Source organism: Miniopterus schreibersii (assembly GCF_964146895.1).
Source record: "Miniopterus schreibersii genome assembly, chromosome: 11".
Classification (NCBI taxonomy): Eukaryota; Metazoa; Chordata; class Mammalia; order Chiroptera; family Miniopteridae; genus Miniopterus; species Miniopterus schreibersii.
Genome location: NC_138111.1, coordinates 38,953,591 through 38,972,299, shown reverse-complemented (window position 1 = coordinate 38,972,299; position 18,709 = coordinate 38,953,591). Strand labels below are relative to the sequence as shown.

At 37.5% G+C, this 18,709-nt stretch overlaps 1 protein-coding gene across 1 annotated transcript in view; it reads right to left on the bottom strand.

Annotated features, from left to right (window-relative positions):
- TRPM3 (transient receptor potential cation channel subfamily M member 3) overlaps positions 1-18,188 on the bottom strand; it is a 738,103-nt gene extending 719,915 nt beyond the window's left edge. The window contains exon 1 of the mRNA XM_081150433.1: positions 18,038-18,188. Coding sequence (XP_081006559.1) covers positions 18,038-18,061 — 24 coding nt within the window. The 5' untranslated portion in view covers positions 18,062-18,188. The remainder of the gene's footprint in view (positions 1-18,037) is intronic.
- Positions 18,189-18,709: the final 521 nt, after the last annotated feature.

The following is an 18,709-nucleotide window of genomic DNA, read 5'->3' as shown; positions in this document are numbered from 1 at the left end:
GGCCGTTTTCTAACTAAGAATCTACAAACACATAAGCTACTTTTTGCGGATCTTCTTATCAGACATAAAAGGTACATCAGCATTGTTCACCTGTTCAGAGAGAACTTACCTCCTCAGAACCATTCAGAAATGTAGACTAGAAATTAGGTTAAGAATTCCTGTCTGCCCACCAGAAAGCTTACCTCCATATTTACATCATTACAATGTTTATGTTTATGACAGCCTCTTTGTACAGGTGAGCAAGCCACCATACAAAGCATTCCACTTGGCCCTCCATACCTCTCCTGCGCCAAAGCGGCAGGCCCTTTTCTGGGACCTATTCTTTTTCTTACCTTCAAGTTCCCAGAACTGAAAAAAGTCACTGGTTTCATTTTAGCAAGTTTGGGTTTAAGCCTTACAGTGGAGAGTAAAGGGATGACTTCCATCATCATTCTTTTTCCTGTGTACACCTGATTATATTCCTCTGCGCATTGACCAGTAAGGCTGATGTTCAACTTCCTCATGAAATGTTTTAATCACTTCCCTTTTGGTTACATCCCTTTTGGTTGTATTAAGATTCACTGAAGAACAAAATAAGACGCAAAACAGCAATCTGCTAGGTACAAGAAAAAATTTGTTAATCTAATAAAGATCTAAGTAGGCTGACAACCATGACCTGGGTATAAAATCTAGTATTCTGTGAATAGAAATTTACCTTATGGCTGGGAGGGGAAGCAGAGTTTGCCATCCCAAAATATGATTATGAGGATACTGATTATTTTAATCTGCTTATTTTCAAAAAACAAAAAACTCAGAACAAACTTTTGACCATCCCTCTAACTGCCTAAAGGGATTTAGATAGAGGACCTCCTCCAGGAAGGTAGCTGTCCTTATAAAGATAGTTTAATATGAATTAGGTGTGACATACAGGGATGAGCCTAGTAAGGCCCCCTTTGATCCAAGTCATCTCCTTGTCCCATTGTTAAAGATGAACCAGCAAACATTTGTTTACCAAACATTTGCTTTCCTGTCTCCGTGTGAATTACCTTCTTCCCCTCTGAAGTCCCAAACAACAACCCCCACCTTTTCTCCTTAGCTCAAGGTGGCATAAAAGCCCTAACTACCCAATCTGTCCTCAGGGCCCCCTATTCTTTTTTTATTAATTTTGGGGGGGTGACACTGCTTTATAAAATTATATAGGTTTCAAGTGTACAATTCTATGATACATCCTCTGTATATTGCATTGTGTACCCACCACCCAAAGTCAATTCTTATTTCATCCCCATATATTTGGCCCCCTTTACCCTTTGCTATCTCCCTGCAACCCCCTTCCTTCTGGTAACCACTTTACTGTTGTCTGTATCTATGGGTTTTGTTTTTATTTTTCTTGTTTGTTCATTTGTTGCTTTTAGTTTTATATCCCACATATGAGTGAAATCATATGGTTCTTGACTTTTTCTGTCTTCATTTTACTTAGCATGATATTCTCAAGATTCACCCATTTTGTAGCAAATGGCAGTATTTCATCTTTTCTTCTGGCTGAGTAGTATTCCATTGTATATATGTACCACCTCTTCTTTATCCAATCATCTATTGAGGGATCCTTCTGTTGTTTCACAAGTAATTACAAGTTGGAGAGGTTGGAGAGAAAAAGGAACTCTCATTCCCTGCTGGTGGGGATGCAAACTGGTATAGCCACTATGAAAAACAGTATAGAGGCTCCTCAAAAAATTAAGAATACAGTTACCATATGACCCAGCAACCCCTCTCCTGGGTATCTCACCTAAAAAAATTGAAAACATTTTTTCACAAAGATATATGTACCCCTATATTCATTGCAGCATTTGTGGTGGCCAAGACAGGGCCCCATATTCTTATGGAGCCCTGGTATTTACAGGAGTAATAAATTTGGTTATTTTCTCCAGTTAACCTGTCTCATATTAATTTGATTATTAGTCTAGCCAGAAAAAACTTAGAAGGATAGAAGAAAATTTTTTTTTCTCCCCAAGTTGCCAAATAGCGGGGGGGAAAGATGCAGGGGTTGAAAGTGTATATGTTTTGTAATAAACTAACCTAAGCGAGTTTCCCAAAGACATGTATTCTCAGACTCTGTCAGATCCAATCACAAATGAAGTATCCAGGCCAGGACATTTGAGTTGCCTGATCGAGTAAGAGAGCAAGGTCTTCCTTTCAGGTAGCTTCTCTAACATGGGATTCATTCACTTGAGGAGTTACTGGGCCCACGGGGGTGGGGGCATATTTGGAAATATGTGGCAGCCACTGTGGTTAACACACTAACAGGGAGACAGGAGGCCAGGACAGTAAACATCATGAATGCTTCAATGTAAGTACTTCAAATGATCGTCAAAGGTTTTTGCTGGAAGAATCCTGGAAAACTACTATGTACCACTTGTGTATTTTAAAGTTAACATTTAAAAATTGTTATAGGTTTAATAGTTGCTACAGGTGTACTTTATGGCATATGGTAAAATGCATATGGGCTTAAAAATTTTTTTCAAAACCTGAGAGCTGAAAATTTAGCCCATTTAATTTAGGGAAAACATCTGTCACACAACCTGATAGGAAACACTGGTCCTCATCAAATCCATCAGCCAAATCAGATTTATGTTCCATCCTAAAAAGCCAGGTTTCATTTTCATCTTAAATAAGTGTTACTATACATGTTTGGGACAACCATCTCACTTCTTAATTCCAATTCTAAGATAGAGAGGGAGAGAGAGAAGCCATAGGGACTCACCATGAGTTTATTGCAATGGATGACACAGAGTGCCACCCCTTCAGTATTTCTTATTATAAACCTTTGCCTTGCTATAACTAATTATTCCCTAAGGAGCCATGCATTCTCAACTGTCCCTTTGTTTGTTATCCAGAAGTTTACCCAACTTGGGTCATTCACCATAGTAAGGATGAGGGGGGAAACGAAGGTTGCCTTCCTCTTGTAAAATGGTAAAAGTATAAGGTGACCATACAATGCAGTTTTATCCAAAATAATCCTGGTTCACACGTGTTGCCATGGCATAATACTTAATAGTGTTCCCATTCACTCTCAAAAGTGTTCCCATTTGAATGATAAATTATAGAGCAACCAGAGAAAGGGCATTTGTGGAGGGTGAGGTGGGGAGGAACCAGCAAACTTAAGGCACGTCAATATTAGAGAAAAGTACATATGAATGTTAAGAGTTTGGGAAGTCTTCATGCACCCCAGTGTGCTTGAAGCCCAATGTGAAGACAGCTGCCTTGGAACATTATTTCACCTGACCAGAACTTATGCTAAAATTTTGCTTAAAGTTCTAGATAAGACACAACTGTAACCTAAGCAAAGGCCAAAGCCAATTATTAATTTAGAATCACTTAGGAGACACTCTGGTGTCATCCCTGCGATGGAATAATATCCAAAGTCCTTTGCAAGAAACCAAGAATGATAAGGTTGTTCAAGACGCAAATGCCACCCGTTCAATACTGCTATGACAAGTAAGTCGGCATTCCTGCCACATTTGCTTTTCAGCTGCTTCTAGGAGGAGTCCACCACCAAAATCCACATGGATCCACCTCCCTAGAAATCACAGCTCCTCACCTGGGAGGCCCCTGTGTGCAGAGAGAATATTCAGTATCCCCAGGCATTGGGGCCAAAACAGAGGCAGGCAGGAAAGCAACGCTGAGGAGTCCAAGCCAGGTCAGCATAGCTTGTTTAATTTCTCTTCATTGTTGCCACAGAGCAAAATGGCCCTTCCAGATGCGATGCTGATAACAGAAAAACTTCAGATTCAGAATGGTCTTATTTGACCTTCAGTTCGGCACAACTTGCACACACATTGCCACGGGCAGCACACTCACCCCAGAATATCTATGCTGTCCATGACTACAAAGTTCAAAACACACACAGCACCCCACCCCAACACACACACACTGTTGTGTAGAGAGAGGGGCTGTGGTATCGTCCGAAAACATTATTAAGCCAGAATCCCCAAGAACTGGACATGCACTCTGGCCGTGTTTCTTGCTGGCTGTGTGTCTTTGGGAAATTGAATTAACCTCACTGATGACCAAGTCCCCCTTCAGTAGCATATATACAGTCATGCCCACTTCATGGGGAGTTGTGTGGCTTCCATGAAGTGGCTTGTAGGCAAGTACTTTGCAGTCTGAGCAAGGTGGCAGAATTCCAAAGACTTTTCCTAATTATGCCCATGATTCCCTTTCGTTTTATCAGAGCATGCCTCCCTATCTTCTAAGACTGATGGACAGTTGCTAGCAAATTAGGGACCTCTTTATTAGCAGGGATATGACTCCTTGTTTTGTAACGGCTCTAACTCAAATAGGATGGACTTAAGAACATTATGCAGTGGAGTAACTTGTCAAAACCAACCTGAGGATCTTCACTGAATATGCAGATTTGAGGACCCTGTAAGAGGTTCCTAGGATACTCCTGACCCACCCCTTTTGGCTTTAGTTATGGGCTTTGGTGATGAAGATGTTCTGTGGGAGATACTCTGCTAGAGCAATGTCTTATGATAAGGATATTCCACATCATAACAAATATGATATCCCAGAGCAGATACAAAAGTCTCCAGGCACTGCCTTAGAACTTCTGATTCTACAAACATAAAAAGGAGACTAGGAATCTGTATGATTTTCAGACAGTTATTTCTAACACCAGGCAAATTGGAATATACCACCCTAGGGAATGGCGAATTAAAAGTGTCACCCTGAAAACTGTACTTCAGCTAGGTGACTGAAATTGGTTAATGTAAAATGGCAGAATATGATAGAGAAGGTCAGGCTACCAACTGATCCTCAGTAAAAAGTCTGAGGTCATCTAACACATAGGAATTAGAGAAGTATTGGGGATGGCTATCCAGTTGCAATACCCCTAAGAGCAACTGCACATGCCACTCTAGTGTGGTACTGAATTTTTAAAAATCTTCACATGAATGATTATTATAATAATATTTCTTTAATTCCAAGTATTGTTTGAAAAGAGTAGGTCACATATTCCGGGCCACCAGGTACAGTTGTCCAAGTTATGTGCTGTACAATTCTAGGGGTTACCATTCATTTTAATAATGTAATGTCTCCCTAGAGTTGTATGATGCAAAATCTGTACAACCTACATGGTAACCCTGCATGGAATGGGGGCGCACCATGAAATCCATATATTTCTAGAACCTGAACACACAAGTGTCTAATTTTTATAAAGACTATTTAAAATATCATTTTTAAATAACTTCTTTCAAACTAATAGTTCAAAGCTATAGAATATTAATAGGAGGAAACAGAAACTGGAAAAAAATTGGGGGGAAAAATCTCAAACAATGTACCTGATTTGAGAACCTGAATTACCTAGTTGAAGACTGCGGTGGTTGGAGAAAGGTGTCTAGATATCTATTAGGTAGGTTAGTTACAGATTTAAGAATCTGTGGGGGTGTATGGCACATGGTTAGGGATCCATACATTCATTCAAATGTTTACTGTCTCAATTAACTGATTTTGTGCTCCTGACTTTCCTCCCCAGTACACTGACCTGGAGCATGCACAGAATTTCTTTAGCCTGACTCAAACCCTTAGCCCCTCTCCCTTCCTATTCTTAGTTTTATGGGCAGCTGTCCTGTCTGTCCCAGTTTCATAGGCAGGACCCCAAATATATCATTATGGAGCCAGACCTGAAGCCTAAAAGAAATAAAGATAAACCCCAAAGAAGGAACGTTGGTAACATTATAAATACATTTGCGCCAGCCACACAGGTGCAGCCATCAGAAGTAGAAGCCTATGAAATTTTAGAAAGTTAATTCTTCACACCTATTTGCAAGACTATATTGTAATATGATAGCACCTTTGTCCATCTGCTTGTAGCATCACAGTGTGAAATCTTACAGGACTGTAAGGCACAATCCCTAGATATAATTAAAGCTGTATTTGAGCTAGAAGTAAAAAGACCACAGTAACTGATTTTACATTAGAAAGAAGTCATAAATGTAAATTGTCTGCAGATAATTCTTGGCAGACTTTCTAATTTGGGGCAAGCATTTATATAATTATACAGCCTCTGCTTATTAATTAAAAATGTGCTTTACATGAAATTACCATTATGCCTTCATGTTAGTTTGAAACGGTGATTCTACTTGGATTGAACAAATATTTCAAAATATAATTCAAAATGCCTTCAATTTAACACTATATAGTTTATTAAATGAACTACTGAAGATTTCATTCTATGCAACTGTTTTCAATATCTACATTAGGAAGTCTATGGCATTTTGAAATCAGGAAAGAACAGTCTGTTGTCAACATTTAGAGCACAAGTACTATACAGAGAACTGTATAAAGGCTGGGATATATACAAGATTGGGGTTGGGGGCAATGAAAAGAAGATTGGGAATGGCCAAGAAAGGGAAGACAGCATCCCTGACAAATATATGTGAAATCTAACTGAAGACCCAAACTACAAAGTCATGAAGCAAACACATTTGCAATACAAAGATAACTACCAGTATCCATAAATGTCCTACAGAAGGGAGATGTGGATCTAAAATGTGAACAGTAACAACAGGGAGCAGCAGACAATGTTTACATGTAGGGACTGACTTAATCTTAAACCCCAATGTACAGTTGAGGAAACAAAAGCTCAGAGCCAAGAATCAACGTGTAAATGGTTGAGTTCGAATTTTAACTAAGTTGGCCTAACTTCGCTGCCTGTGCTCTGTCCACTAGGCAATACTACATTTCAAGAGACAAGTGAATTTTAACCAGGTATTTAAGGAATAAAGGCACATGAGGAGCCAAAAGGAGACAGAAAAAAAAGGACATATCTTGCAGGAATTGGCCTATGTGATATAGAAGCTGAATGTGTACATCATTGGGGGAGATAGGTTGTAGCAGAATGACTGAGGTAGTTACTACTATCAACCAGAGCACACCACATGAGTAACAGAAACAGCCGACCTGCCTATCACACAGAAAGTCCAAGTATGATCTGCCTCAAAGTCTATCCCCAGCCTTGCCCAGCATGATACTTGCATCCTTGGTTTTACACTTGGAATCACCTGGAAAATTTTTGAAACTACAAATGCCTAAGCAAAATACCCAAGAATTCTCAGTAAATCCATCTGGGGTGGATCCCAGGTATTACAGTGATTTTTTAAATTTTATTTTTATTTATTTATTTATTTATTTATTTATTTATTTATTTATTTAAAATATATCTTTATTGATTTCAAAGAGAGGAAGGGAGAGGGAGAGAGAGAGAGAAACATCAATGATGAGAGAGTCATTGATCGGCTGCCTCCTGCACACCCCCTACTGGGGATCAAGCCCGCAACCCGGGCATGTGCCCTGACCGGGAATCGAACCTCGATCTCCTGGATCCTAGGTCGATGCTCAACCGCTGAGCCACACCTGGCCGGGCACAGTGATTTTTAAAATTGCTCAGGCGATTCTAATATACATCCAGCATTGAGACACACTGACCTTAGCATAGTGTGTTTCAAACTATGTCAAAACATTGGTATTCACAAGAGAAAATGGGGTAGTTTTCAACCAAAAAAATTTCTTTTTCCAATTTTCAAATGGAAACAATGGATTAATGAGCAAATCATTTCTATGTCAATCTCATGAGGTTTTTTCCAGCTTTGGTTGTTGCTACAGCTTGTTTATCATAAAATCTAGCATGAGATAACACACGAGTTCCAAATATATATATTTAACAATTCTAAGTTAGTTTTATTGCTCCTACGAGGTACCACAGCAAACTCCCCGGTGCCCAGGTTCTCAGCCACCAGAATAAGCGTGGAAGCCGCCGCCGCAGCAGATGGAGGCCGCACCTCGCAGGGCGCACCTTTTCCCTGAGGACGCTAGGTCACGGAAATGGGGGGGGCTTGTCTGTATGTGAACCACAAACAAGAAAGATACAAAACGAGACCAGTATACTTTTCCACTTTTAAGAAACCACTAATAACACATCAAAATTTCAGGGTGCCATTCGGTTGCTCACCTTCAAAAGAGATTTTTCTACAAGATGTCTAAATGGCCCACTCACCTCGTTAAGTGTTATCACCTCTTCCATTAGGGAATTCTTCTAATGAGGTGAATGAAGAAGAGAAGAGAATTGTGCGATTTTATGGCTCACTGGCTAAAACACTTGAAGGTTTGTGCAAAGAACCATACTTAGAAAGATATATTTTGCTTTTGCTCTTATCATCCTGAGGTTAATTATAGGAAATTCCTTTTCTATAGGCATAATGTTAAAGCAATAATTATAGATTTTGATGGTGTGTCCGGCTGATTAGAAATTTCATTCTTAATGCTAAAGATAATCTAGTTGAGAAAAGGGACAAAAGTAGTAGCAGTCACAGCGGACAAGGTAAAAAATACAGAAAGCAAGCACAGAGTTACTCATTTATTTCTTGCTAAAATAGGTTTTTGGTTTTGCCTTGAGCACATCAGCCTGCTTTTGTGAGTCTGTGTGCTGCATGTCATTGACTTAATAGATATAGAAAGTATTGTCCCCATGGCAAGGGAGATGACAAGGGATTGGCATCTCCCTTTTCCTCTGAAGCTTGATGAATGTCTTACGCAATGCTTTGACCTTGCTCTGCTCACTTACCTTTCAAAAAGATATTTAATTTTTTCTTAGTATTCAGTGCTTTATATTTAATAAGATAGCAATGAAGGAGATTAAAATTTTTTTCTACCTTCTGCTTTCCAGAGATGTCTACAATCTTTTAAATCATATGCTTCAAATAGTATCTTTTAAGGAAAAATAAGATATTTCCCATCACTTTTCTATTGTGCTATGTAGTATTTACCACTTTTTAAAAGTTCCTACTTCACCTTAAACTGAAATTTTAATATAGCACCATTAGGTGGCAAGGCTGCCTCCTTCTATAATCCATGTCAGATGGCAAATGCCGTCCCACAAATGTGGATGGCTCCAGTCAGACTTTTTTCATAAAAGGAAGAGTTTTTCTATTTGTTAAAATGCAAAATTTGACAAATTAAAATAAAATTATTCATTAAGTGAGCATCATTTTAAAGTTGATATTAGGAAGCAATTTATAAAGAAGGTAAATTTGCTTCTCATTGGTACAAAAGATTTTCTTTAGCCACACTCTCCAAGCTTTTCCTAGCTTGTAAGGAAATGCTCTTCCAGGAGATTCATCCTAACTTTCAGTGTGCCTTAACTCAAGGTGGCCTCTCATTCTTAGCCACGTGTCTCTTTAATTAGCAGCTGAAAGTCTAAGCTCTTCACCGAGGTTACTTACTTAAAATGTAAAACTTCACTTACCTTTCCCTGTTTTTTCTATGGAAGAAGAAATGGCTATGGGGGAAATAATGAAAGAGAGCTCAACCAATCAGCTCCCTCGATACCACCAGATTTCACAATAGAAAGGCACACAGTATTGCTAGCAGACACACCTATCATCTAGTCAACTTTTTTTTTAGATCTCAAACTATCCTTTAAGTATAGCGCACATACTTCTATGCCAGCCTTTCCCATTCACAATAGCTACAACCCAGCACCCTTCAACTCAGCATCCTTCAACACCATTTCCAGAGCTATTTGAGTAAAGGCTCTGATTTTCTAAAACTTAAATACATGCTGAACAGCATTATTAGAGACATTTTATCAAAGCCCCAAAATGGTTTCACTGCTTACTTCTGTTGTATTTACAGACAAGAAAAGAATGAGGAAACCAAAATATGCAAAGCCATAGACTAAAGTTAAGCTAAACCCAGTGAAAAAGTAATCTTAAAATTTTCTGGTTCTGAGGTCAATTGTCACGGGGATTAACAATAATGATGCCATGCAAATATTTCCTCAGCACATACTATCTATAAGCAGCTCTAGGGTCATCTGTTCTGACAAACCTTTCACAACCTCCCCAGGCAAAGTTCAGAACTGCCTACCTTCTTTTCTAACATTTGTACATCTAAAATGGCATTTATGATATCATATTGTATTTGTGGGGCTGCTAATAGTTGTGAGCTACTTAATGTTAGGAAACCCAAAATCATAATAATTTGCTTTATCTGTCCCCCTGGAACACTATTAAATGCCATTTCTCTTGCAAATCACTCACTTCTCTACATACATATGATTGAATTCATATACATTATTCATAAATTTATATATGTTATGCCTCTCCTCCTAGCTGTTATTTATCTCATTTTATTTATTGTTTTCAGTAGCATATCAAGATGATGTGTGTGTTATGTTTATTTCTGGGTATCTCTATACTTAACCATTCTTTTGGTTTGTGAAGAGTCAAAATTTCAGTTGAAAAACATCAGCATAGGTACAAATGACTGAATTTTATATTATTAGATTTTAACATTGACTTCTTTACATATGAATATTTCTTTGCTATAAATTATCAGCTCAAGGTCAAGATCTCCCTCACAGTCTGGAAACCATTTAGACCTCATAGCTCAACTTTAAAATCACAGTGTTTTAAACTGTCATTGCTAATGATGACAGTAATAACAATGACTGACATAATAGTGAAGAACTGACCTCTTATTTTTAAAACTCAGGAAATGTCTTGAAAATTTCCCTCCATAGCTATTATACCTGCATTCATCATTTAGGATTATTAGATCAGTCTTACTACCGTCATCTCTGCTTTAACATGCTATGCATTGGATAAACTAAAATACCAGACAATCCGATCTTAGCCATCCAAGTTAATTTCTTCCACATGAAACTCTTTGTCAAAATGCTAAGTAAAAGAACCTACTGTATGGAGGTGAGGAGCGGGAGGGAAGTGTGTGTCTTTCTCCTTCTTTCAAAGTATCTGAAACACCTAGAGCAATGACCCTCAAACTTGACCTAGAGGATGCCTATTTAATAAGCAGATTCCAGGGACCCACCTCCAGCAATTATAATTTTGCTCCCACTTTGATAAACAGTGATAGAGACAGGCTGCAAAATGAGATTTGAGCAGGAGGAGGCCTCCATAAATCACAAACTAAAATAGCAACCTTTAAGAAAGTGAAAGGATGTTTCAACCCCATATTCAATTTTAAGTTTCCTATTTGCTATGAATTCTCTAAAAGATAAAGTCATGACTAACAAAAGGTGAAAATGCAAATTTGACTTGAAGAAAACAGTAGCTATAGTCTGGCAGATTACGCAACACCTATTCAATAGTTTTCACTGTAAATTAATAATCTCAAAGTTTTTTTCTCCTCAAATGCCTCCAGATCAAATGCTACCCTGAAAACAGTTTGCCGGTGACATTTTAGCCTTTCTGCAACTATGTTGATTTCCACATTTGCTAAATTGTCAATTTAGAACTGGCAAGGTCTCCCTATGTTTACAAAGAAAGGTTTCACTAGTGAATTTTAGCACATCTCTACTGTGTCCAAAGAAACGAGTAGAAATGGAATCAACCTACAAAGAATATAGAGAATGAGAAAATAATTTGGACATTTCACTGAAAATTTCCAACTAAAATCTACACATAATCTAGGGTTCTCCACAATTCATATCCTTTTAACTATGCAAGCCAAGGTGGCTTTTTTCCAGTCACTTGGAGGCTTATTTAAAGGAAAAAAATATCCTTGGCATATGTTTTATTTCCCTGTACTGAAACCAAACTACATTGTAATTTTAGCAACTGTACTCATGTTGAAAGAACAGCTTAAAACAGGTTCTAGTCTATTAAGTTCCGAATCATCATCACCTTCAAACACCTGTTCTTTGGATAGCTACATATCTGAGAATTTTGCTTTCAAAGAGGAGCTTAGGCATTTCAAGGTAAAGAAATAGCCCGGCTGGGTGTGGCTCAGCGGTTGAGCATCGACCTGGGATCGAGGAGATAGAGGTTCGATTCCTGGTCAGGGCACATGCCCGGGTTGCGGGCTCAATCCCCAGTCGGGGGCGAGCAGGAGGCAGCTGATTAATGACTCTCTCATCACTGATGTTTCTCTCTCTCTCTCTCCCTCTCCCTTCCTCTCTCAAATCAATAAAGATAAATTAAAAAAAGAAATAGCACGCAAGACACTTGGCGTCTGGAAAGAGTGAATATGGCTCTTTACCGAAGAGTCAAAACAGTTGTGACTGGGCTCAGGTTACAGAGATCAGCAGCTTTCCACGTTTAACTCCAGGCCATTGTCAACAACTCATTCTCCTCACGTGATGTGCTTTAAAAAATGAAGACAACTACTCCCGATAGGCTCAAATCCTTACAGATTTTAGCCAAAGATGCACATTCTGTTGGGTATGTTTATGTGATTTTTAACTTCATATGGGAATCTTGATTGGGAACAAAGCCTCCATGTTAGTGACCAGGGCCTAAATACTGAAAACTTGCTTATGTTATTTCTTTTGTTTTAGGGATTATGGAATCTCTAGTAGGAAGAATTTCATAGCAAAATGCTTCATTGGCTTACCTAAAAGTGGAGCTTAAGGTAGCAATACATAGGCCTATTATAAGTTGTCTGAGGTTTATCAGTGTGCATATTTTAAACATATCAGTTAGTAACTTCTTGTATTTTCATCTTGTATAGATGTGCAAAATTTCCCCGTGCTCTAATCCAGGACAAAAAACACATCTCATAGTCCATCCTCAGCAAAAGTAACTTTCTATATTCTGGGTAACCAATAAAAATACCATGAAATTGATTTCCTAAACAATTTTATTCCTCAGACACCTAACTCTCCTGATTATAATCCATTCCTTTTTTAGAGTTTAAGGACATTTTTACTTTTCTAAGGCTATTTAAATCCAAAGTGAAAAGGTAAATTATTGCAAAATCAAAGAGAAGTAAAACTCTAGGTTTTCAAGTGTTTTCATAACTTAAATACCCTGGATATAAATCTTGCAATTCCCCAACAACAACAAAAAATAGCATTAGTTATGGAGTGGTACCTTAATATGCAAAGATATCTCCTTAGTTATCAGTTGTAAGAACTAGTTATTAAACTAAGCACCAAGATGAAACTAGTCAGTTTGTGAGACTAATTTGTGTGTGAGGGCTTTACTGACCTAAATGCAAATTAACTTACTTTCAAAAATATCCTCCCTCAAATTTTGCTTTTGTTTGCATACCCTGAGCCATTTCAAATATTATTTATTTCTACTTTATAGGATATGTATCATATAAGAAATCTAATAACTATCAGATATTACCACATAATTAAACCCCCTGATTTGATATTTTTAAATATCCCAACAACTTGTGGTATTTGTACAAAACAAAGTCAAATGTATTTGTTTCAATAGTTTTTATAGGATGGTTTGCTCTATTACATTTACATTTCACACTTAACATTTTCTAAACAAAACTTTTGTACTATCTTTCACCCTTTAAAGGATGCACATAGAAAAATACATGCAGAAATTTTTACACACTAAGTGAAAATATTGGATGTGCCATATAAAAATACTCGAGTCATAATTATACACATTATGACTTCATATACTTTTTCTGATACTTTTTTTAATATAATGGGTGAGATCACCAATGAGAGGGAGAAAATAGGGCTACAGAGAAAATCCTTTAATACTAAAAATTATTTCAAATTATTGGGAAAGGCACCATGATGTAGAGAATGCCTTCTGCCCATCTTCCAATGATTTAAAACCTGCTGATGCCTCAAAGAAATATTCAGAATAATATTGTGCTTGGAGGGGGTTTTATTTTATTTTTCATTTTGTACTGCATCCATCTGGAACAAATCTCCCTGGGTGTGTTACATCTTGAAAACACAATTAAAAACATTAATCGGATCTGGCCCACCAGATCACATAACCTTGGTTGCCCAGTACACTCTGACATTCTCTAACCAAAGCAGGGGGGGAGAGTTGTTGAGATTAAAAGAGTTGTTTCAGGTGTGGCTTGTGGTGTCACTACTCCAGGAAGAGAGAAATCTGAGTGACTAAGCAATCCTCTTCTCCCTACCACCATACCTAATCAACTTATGTGTGATAAACTAAAAGGAGACCCTCAATGAACTTTAAAGGCAAAACAGCCAACTATTGGTATCTTATTGAAATTCAATGAGTATAAAATTTATTTTAGCTGTTCTCTTAGTTAAGAATAACCTTACTTTTTCTGATTGTTAAAATATTGTGTGCAGGTTATTTTTAAGCAAGATAAATCACTCAAAATCTCCTAATTTCACCATCCTAGAGGATGGCCAGATTAGCTTTCTTCTAGTATTTTTTAAATGCATGTGTTATCTAACAATTGCATTCAATCTCAGTAAAAAACAAAACAAAACAAAACACCAACCATGTATTCACCAACACACAAGGAGGTATTAAGAATTCCCCTTGACCTCACTCTTGGTCTAGTTGGGCACCTGGTCACATTCTTGCTCAGACCTGCTACTGAGAGGTAGACTGATTTGCACAGTTCCCATCCCAATTTCTAGGGTCTAGTAGTATTTACACCATGGTTTTACTGGCCTTGGTGAGTATTTCTTTTACCTACATTGTCTGGCTTGCTGATGCTCTGAAAATAAGGCCACCTCTAGAACGTGCAGGAACTTTGTGTGAAGCCTGTGCAAACACACAGGCTTCACACAAAATTTCCAAAAGGCGCTTTTGCTTTTTGAGACAGCCTCCATCTGTGCTGTTCTCTTGGGGAAGAGCACTAACTGCACAGCCCTGCTCAGGCAGCCTGACTGAAGAGATGGAGTAGATGAAAGCCCTCCACTCCATATGCACTCCTTCCAGGCTGCTCCCTGTCTCGCAGCCCGCCTGCAGAGCTGGACAGAGGGCTGCAGGCCGTCATCACCACTGCTAATCCTCCATCCTCACTCTCCACGGTTGGTTACATGGTTTGCCACATCTGACAGTTTAGAAAGAGAAATACTAATATTGGGGGAAAGCATAAGCTTTGGCCTCCTCAAAAGCAGCACCCCCTAAAATGTTGAAGACCCAGTTCACTGTTTGGCATAGGTGGTGAGGTTGTGAATTAGGAGTCAAACACAAGAAGAGGTATAAAGTGGCTTTCTTCCTATTTTCTGGTCACACTGAACCTTAAGTCACTAAGATTCTCCAGTGCAGTGAAATTTCTGCCACCTACTAACTATAGGTCGACTGCCAGTACTGGTCTTTGGAAGTATTCTGAAGTTGTCTTTTAAAATGTCTTCCTAAGACTTTTAGTGTAAAGTGGGGAACTGTTGAATCAGGGACTGCTAGCCAGATGCTATTTTAAGCTAGTAGCTGATAATTAGTTTTCTAAAATCCATCACCCCCTACCGATTTTATAACCCACCTAAAACCATAAACCTCAGCTGACATTACTATTGTTATATTAGAGGTAGTAATATCGAAAGTGCCTTGAGAATTTTAATAAAGCCAAATATCCTATTTGCTTGCAAATGTATTTACAAGAATAATGATACCCTCCAGGAAGAAAAGTGTTCTAAATGATTTGTGATGGAGACTCTTTACGAAGTGTTCCCTTGATGTATCAATGGCCTATTAAGTCTTATTAAATGAATCTTTGTAGAACTCAGTCAATATTAGCTATATTGGTGTTTATGATGTTTATCATTAAAATTAAAATGACGGTGTAGAAATCCCTTGAACAGCCTCCTTTATTCATTTTCATAATGAAGTATTCCATTTTGGAGAAATGAAAACATCCACATTTGGGGAATAGGGAAGAGCCCATATTTTCAATATCTAAAATGCACTGTGCCAAGCAAATCTTGTTGTATCCACTCAATATAAAATAAAACATTAAATGTCAACAAAGGAATACTTTAGAGAGTTATGGTTTATTCATTTAAAAATAATATTATGTACTACTTAAAAATAACCATGAGTGCTTGAAAATAATTAATGCTTTATGGGAAAAGGCAGGATATATTTTGTATACAGTATAATGTCACTTTTTAAAATATGAATACTTCATACTAATAAATACACCATGATATTTAATAGCTATCTCTGCCTTTTGAGACTAAGTGGTTTTCATAGAAGTTTTTGTACTTTTCTATATCTTCTAATTTATCTACAATGAACATGTACTATTTTTAAAATATTTTTTCAAAAGTAACATAAATTTTACTGTGAATTAAAAAGCAACTACCCTGATAAAATTTTCAACTTCCATATACCTTGTGAAACACACATCCCAGTCAAATTTCTAATGAAATTAATTTATAAACTACAGAGGCTTTATTTTTAAAATTGGATGGCTTTATTTTTAAAATGTAAGTTAGAAAAAGAAAACTTAAACATACAACATTGGGTACCAAAAGAAGAAAAATGCTGACATTTGCCATAGAAGGCAAAAGATGGACCATCACAGTTCCTTTCCAATTGCGAAGCCATATTCCAATCACCAAATTAAGTAGTTTGTAAATTAACCCTCAAATATTGGGGGGAACAAATAAAAATGGCTTTTTGTTGAATCGCTATAAAACTGTTTTTAAACTTCCATTTCCAGAAATTCTACACACATCATTTAAAAACTAGAATTTCTCTTGCAGTTAGGTGCACACACATATTTACTTGCTTTCCATTGGAGAACCAACCAATGCTATAGCTCAGTACTTGGACAAGACCACCTTAACAATATACCCCAAACAGGACCTCATTTGGACTTCCTCTGGTAAACTGTCCAGTATGAATCTGAAATGAAAACCTACCTTTGAGGGGCTCCTGTCCTCAAACCTACCTTTAACGGAGCTACATCCCAGAGGCTAAGAAAATGAAAATCAGGTTAATGGAAGAAAAAAGATACATCAAGGAGGTTAGGATTTATTGGAGGAAGAAGAGATCAATATCCATGGTCAGCTGTGATTTAGAATTATGATGATGACAGTCGCCGTGTTTCATGTTTAACCTTTATACATTATTTAATTCAAGAGCCTCTTCCACACTCACTTTTTCTCCCCACTCCTCAGCAAGCCCCCCTTAAAGCTGTCAAAATAAGACTCAAACTAAACCAAACTATGTGCTAAACAGTTCTCAATTAAATTTGTAGATTAAAACAATCCCAGGTAAGAATTATTTTTTTAGATATAAACATATTATTCTAGCCAGAAAAAAAAAAAAAAAGTTAGCTAAAAGCAAAATATTGAGTTTGGAAAACAAATAGAAAAAAATCTCAGAATAACCAAGATAGATTTTATCACACATATAAACATTATCAACAACAACTAAAATATAAGACATTTTTCTATGCTATGTTTATTTATATAGCATGTTTTTAAATTTTTCTGCTTGCTAAATAGAGGAGTGACATGATCAATAAGTTATTTAAAGCATGTCAAATTAAAGAAAAATAACTTTAAAGTAGAAACCATCTATTTAACCAACTCTAGTCAAAATAGAAACTGTAGCTTTAATAACATAAGATTACTATGTTCAGAAAATTTAAATATTCAAATACTATCCCTTACTTTTTCTACTGTAATCTACAATTACAAAGTAATTTTATATTCTTTTACAAATAGAAATTTTAAGAAAATTAACGAATGCTAAGGTATTGATAGGAAATAATAAATATACACTTTGTTTGCCCCAATCATTGGAGTCTAAGCTATTTAAAATATTGCAGTGTACACTGAAAACAATATGCTGGTTATTTTACCTACATAATATCTTTATATTTTAAGACACAAGTTCAAACTTGGGGTCCAAGATTAATCTTCATTTCACCCAAAGTTTTTAAATTACTGAATGCTTTAGAATATATCTTTGTTTCTCTTTAAGAAATTTGTAATATTAAATAGCAATCAATCATATTACTTCATCATTCTATAAAATAAATTTTTTTCAACTATGCTCTTGACTCCTACCACCCCGAAATACAACCTCTGAGCTCCCTACATTCTCCAGAGATCAGCAAGCAATGGGGACACTTAACGAGCTTTATAAAGAACTTTTCACAATTCACATAAATTTAAAAAACCTAATCCTCTTCTGCAACTTCCGTCTAAAGTTTTCTAACAAATCTCCACCGAGGATCAAGCCAGGAAGAACACTTTGGTGTGCTGAATTAAAAAGGCTCCTTTGATCTCCTACACCACTTAGCAGCTGCATTTCTGTACACTTAAAAGAAACATGAAACTCACCAGATTTGTTTGTTTGTTTTTCATTTGGGCAACCTTCAAACAGAGGAACTGTAATCACTCCAGCTGTCTCCTCATTTCACTCTGCCAGAGCCAGCCAGTGCGACAGGTGCAGGGCGAGCAGCAGCCAGGCTCACCGTCCTCGAGTTCGACTGAGGGGGAGGGAACCCACTCCCAGGGCAGAGGGGGAGCCCAGGCAGTGGAGCCTGCCACAGGTTGAGACAGGGATTGGCTTTGGCAGCTCTGTCTTCTAGCCTTGCTTCCAGTGCTGTGGTGAGTTTGCAAACAAGTCCAACTCCTGTGCTCCAAGGGCTGGTTCCTAAAGTAAGCTCCAGTATCCTTGTGTCAGCTGTGGAGCTAAATCAACGCAGAGTGGGAAATTAAATTAATAAAGAATCCCTTCACCCTCATCACACCAACTGCCACCTAGAGCAAAGGAAGTCATTTCTGCATTTCCTCAGGATTTCATTGGTTTTTCTAACTGGACAATAATTACTCTGGCCCTCATCTGACACCGTGTAGTGCATTGATTATTAATACTTGCATGAAACGCTTCCTAGCCCAAGTCCTATTTATAGCAGAAGTCTCCTTTGTTTACAGAGCCTTGTGGGATCAGGAGGGAATATACCATTTACCCTGCACAGCATGGGGCTTTGCCTCTCCAAGGCTTATTAT